The 4,151-nt window shown below is 24.7% G+C and overlaps 2 protein-coding genes across 2 annotated transcripts, besides 7 other annotated features; one reads left to right on the forward strand and one right to left on the reverse strand.

Annotated features, from left to right (window-relative positions):
* Positions 1 to 29: 29 nt before the first annotated feature.
* Positions 30 to 1,337, reverse strand: EDI_348930 (importin subunit alpha, putative; the record flags this gene model as incomplete). Its single annotated transcript, XM_001733954.1, has 1 exon — positions 30 to 1,337. The coding sequence occupies one exon, from the start codon at positions 1,335 to 1,337 to the stop codon at positions 30 to 32; it is 1,308 nt and encodes a 435-aa protein (XP_001734006.1).
* Positions 819 to 843: a sequence feature (AT_rich).
* Positions 1,338 to 1,406: 69 nt separating the features above from the next.
* Positions 1,407 to 1,448: a sequence feature (AT_rich).
* Positions 1,449 to 1,870: 422 nt separating this feature from the next.
* Positions 1,871 to 1,905: a sequence feature (AT_rich).
* Positions 1,906 to 1,974: 69 nt separating this feature from the next.
* Positions 1,975 to 2,092: a sequence feature (AT_rich).
* A 100-nt stretch (positions 2,093 to 2,192) lies between these two features.
* Positions 2,193 to 2,253: a sequence feature (AT_rich).
* Positions 2,254 to 2,301: 48 nt separating this feature from the next.
* Positions 2,302 to 2,337: a sequence feature (AT_rich).
* A 185-nt stretch (positions 2,338 to 2,522) lies between these two features.
* Positions 2,523 to 2,550: a sequence feature (AT_rich).
* Positions 2,551 to 3,079: 529 nt separating this feature from the next.
* On the forward strand, positions 3,080 to 4,127 carry EDI_348940 (Calreticulin precursor, putative; the record flags this gene model as incomplete). Its single annotated transcript, XM_001733955.1, has 2 exons — positions 3,080 to 4,009; positions 4,101 to 4,127. 2 exons carry the CDS (start codon positions 3,080 to 3,082, stop codon positions 4,125 to 4,127), a joined length of 957 nt encoding a protein of 318 aa, XP_001734007.1.
* Between the last annotated feature and the right edge of the window lie 24 nt (positions 4,128 to 4,151).

Genomic DNA, 4,151 nt, shown 5'->3' on the forward strand with positions numbered 1-4,151 from the left:
TCCTAAAGAATCAAAAACCAGTTTGAACATCAACACCTTTTGTTAACTCCAAATTCCAATAAATTTAAAATAGAACGTAGTGTGATACTAATAACTTGTTTTGTATTAGGAAATTTAATTAATATAGAAATTAATGCAGCAACTACTGTTGGATAATTTGTAAGTAATAATATAAGATGTTTCTCTGATTTAAAATAAGCAATATTTGCAATAGTATAACTCATTTCTTTTAATATATCTTCAGAAAATGAATTATTTAATAATCCATCACAACAAATTCCAATAAAATTGGTATTTTTAACAATATAAGATGCGTTATCTACTAATTCATCTCCTGCAAAATTACTTACAGCCCAAAGTATTTCACGAAATATATTAATTTGATGATTTGAATCTAATAATTGTTTAAATACTTCAAATAAATTTAATTGTATTAATGTTTGACAAAAGTTAGAGTCTTTACTTGATAAATTTCCAAAGAATCTTAACGCTGGTAAATAAACTATTTTATTTGGTGAAAATAAAAAATTCATTGCTCCTTTTAATAACTTTTTATCTTCAAGAAATCCATCATATGCTCGTGATTCTGCTATAAATGATAATGACCATAAGACATCTGACATTACTGAATCATCTAACTTAACTTTATATTCTCCTACTGTTGCTTGATAAATAAAGTCAAATATTGCTTTCATATTATATGGATCAAGAACTAATTTTATTCTACAAATATTACAATACATCCATGACACTACATGAAGAATTTCTATTGAGTATTTTTCTTCTTCTAATATTATTTGAACTTTTGGTATTAATCCATAATTAAATAATAAATTTATTATTCCTTCTCCATCAACACAAATATTTGCTATTAACCATAATATTGTTCTCTTTACTTCATGATTTCTTTGAAATAAATTGTCTAACACATCTAATAATCCTGATACAATTAAATTTTTAGAATATACTTCTCCATTTTTCTCTGCTGTAAATGATACTAATAATTTAATAATTTCTTGAACAGCCTCATCATTTAGTTGTGGTATTAGTTGAATTAATGATTTACATACTTCATGTTGAACCATTAATCTGTTAGTTGTTTGGTCCCCATTAAGATATCTAGTCAATAAACAAATACTTTTCATATCTCCTTGTTTTGCCATTTCACATACTGATTCTATCTCCTCAATTGGTGGTAATAATGTCACTTTATCAGTATCAATACACCTTCTATTAGAAAGCATCCCTTCTCTTTTCTTAGACCTTAAGTCTGATAGTTGTTCTTGGCGTTCTTTTACTACTGATTCAAATGAAGTCGTTCCTCTTAAATTAGACATTTTATTCTTTTTAAGTTTTTCTATTATTGAAAATAGTCATATATAGCAAAATAATTCTTTAGTAAAACCTAATTATTAAAATATTATTTTCAAATAATTTTTATTAATAATGACTTTCTATTTGCAAAAATTACTAATAAACAGATTCGATTTGTTTTATAAAAATTATCAATTCTCTGAAATATCATTATAGTTTCATTCTTACAACTCTATTGATAATGTCAATTAATTCTAATTTCATAACACCTTGAAAGGATATTAACTTGATTTAAACCTAATCTCATTACTCTATTTTTGTACTTTTTTAATATAAAAACACTTGACATATAATGAAGATTTCAGAAAACTAATAAGCAATCGGTACTGAAACAATTGGTATAGTGCTCATTGTTATTTAAACTAATTAAAATGAAAAAGATTTATTTAAAGGCATTGAATATACTATAAAAGATAACAAAGAGAAATAAAGAAATAGAAGAATATAATAAATTAAATCAATGAAAAAATTTGAAGTAATTTAGAAAACAACAACCTTTTTAAATTAATTATATACTAAAAGTTTTTTTTACAGATTGTCACATAAATTAACCTATTATTTTAGAAAAGCTAATCTCTTATCATTATATGTATAATTCAGAATTTTTTATTCTATACTTTAATTAAAAACTATTCTTTTCTTATAATAATTTGAATAAATTGTATTACTTGTATTTTATTATTAATTAAGTTTTCCGTTTTATAATTTTTATTATAATGACTGAGTCAAGACGTTTCACCTCTTTCATTGAACTTACTTTCTCGTTTCATTAATAAACTAAATAATTCACTCAATGTTTGTACTAATACAATGAATAGTATATATTATTTTATTGTTTTTCAATAATTTTATTCAACTTTAATATTAAAAATTAAATTTCTCTTCTCCGATAAAAATTTATGTTAGTCTGAATTATTTTCATGTTACATTAAAAAATATTAGAATAAATAATTATTTAATTATCAAAAAAGACCTTATTTGAAAGTGGTAAGTTTTATATAAAGAGTTTAAAATATTATGAGTATTGACTCTTAATTCTTTCAACTCAATTTGTTACGAGAATAATAAAATACACAATCGAACACTTTGTATTTATCTAATTAGTAAAGCCAAACACTCACTTATTGATAAACCATACTCAACAATGGTAAAATTATATTAAATTGTATTATTTAAGAAAGGAAACTCTTTTGTTATTTTACTTTTCTTTTTCTATTCTTAATTGTTAGAATTAACATATACCCATAACAGTAAAATGAAGTAATTTCAAGTAATTTGAAAAGAAATAAAATAAGATATACTTTTATTTTGTTTCAAAGTAAAAAAAGCAAGCAATTTAAAAAATAATTTTGTTACATCTATAATCTGATATATATAACATTTTATTAAAATTTCAACATTTTATAAGAAACTAAAAGAAATGAAAAAGTACTAATAAAATGTTATTTTTTGGATTTTGAAATAGTCAGAACTTATCTTTTATCACTTTTTTCTCTTAATAAAATTTATGACAATATCCCTATTCTACAACAATGAATAATTACCCAAAGAATGTCTAATAAATACGCTACGCCCCAACACCAAAGTCAATAATAAAATAAATGAAGAAATAAAATAGAACAAAGAAATATGCTCAAAAGGTGCCACAGAGTTGTTACGTGGCGAAAAAAATAAAAAGAACTTCAAGAAATGAAAACAATAGAACATGTTTACACTTTTCCTTCTCATTGCACTAAGTAGTGCTAAGGTTTACTTCCATGAAACGTTTGAGAATCGAGACAAATGGATCGATTCTACAGCATCAGGAAAGACACTTGGACCATTTAAAATTGTAAGTGGTAAATGGTATGGAGATGCTAATAACAAAGGACTTCAAACATCTGAAGACAATAAATTTTATATTGCAGCAGCTAAACTTGATGAAGAGTTTAGTAACAAAGATAAAGATTTAATTGTTCAATATAATCTTAAATTTGAACAAGGAATTGATTGTGGAGGAGGATATATTAAATTACTTCCAAAGAAATCAATTGAAAGTGAAGAGAAATTTACACCAGAATCTGAATATAATATTATGTTTGGACCAGATGTATGTGGAGGATCAAAAAGAACTCATGTCATTATGAATTACAAAGGAAAGAATAATTTAATTAGAAAAGAAATTAGATGTGAATCAGATGATATTTCACATTTATACACATTAATTATTAGACCAAATAATACATATGTTGTTAAAATTGATGGAGTAGAAAAACAAGAAGGAAAATTTGATGAAGATTGGGATATGTTAGCACCAAAAGAAATTGATGATCCAAATGTCTCAAAACCAGCTGATTGGGTAGATGAAAAGGAAATTGATGATCCAAATGATAAGAAACCAGAAGGATGGGATGATATTCCTAAAACTATTGTTGATCCTAACGCTAAAAAACCAGAAGAATGGAATGATGAAGATGATGGAGAATGGGAAGCACCAACAATTGAAAATCCAGAATACAAAGGAGAATGGAAGCCAAAGAGAATTCCTAATCCAGCATATAAAGGAGAATGGGTACATCCACAAATTGCAAATCCAGATTATGTTTATGATCCAGAATTATATAAATATGATTCATTTGCTTACATTGGAATTGATGTTTGGCAAGTTAAAGCAGGAACTATCTATGATGATATTTTAATTACTGATGATATTGAAGAAGCAGAAAAAGAAGCTAAAATTATTTTAGAAAGAAATGCTGCTGAAAAGAAAATGAGAGATGAAATAAAGAAGCAGAAAC

Source organism: Entamoeba dispar, genomic scaffold (genome assembly GCF_000209125.1).
Source record: "Entamoeba dispar SAW760 scf_1105229457911 genomic scaffold, whole genome shotgun sequence".
Lineage (NCBI taxonomy): Eukaryota > Evosea > Mastigamoebida > Endamoebidae > Entamoeba > Entamoeba dispar.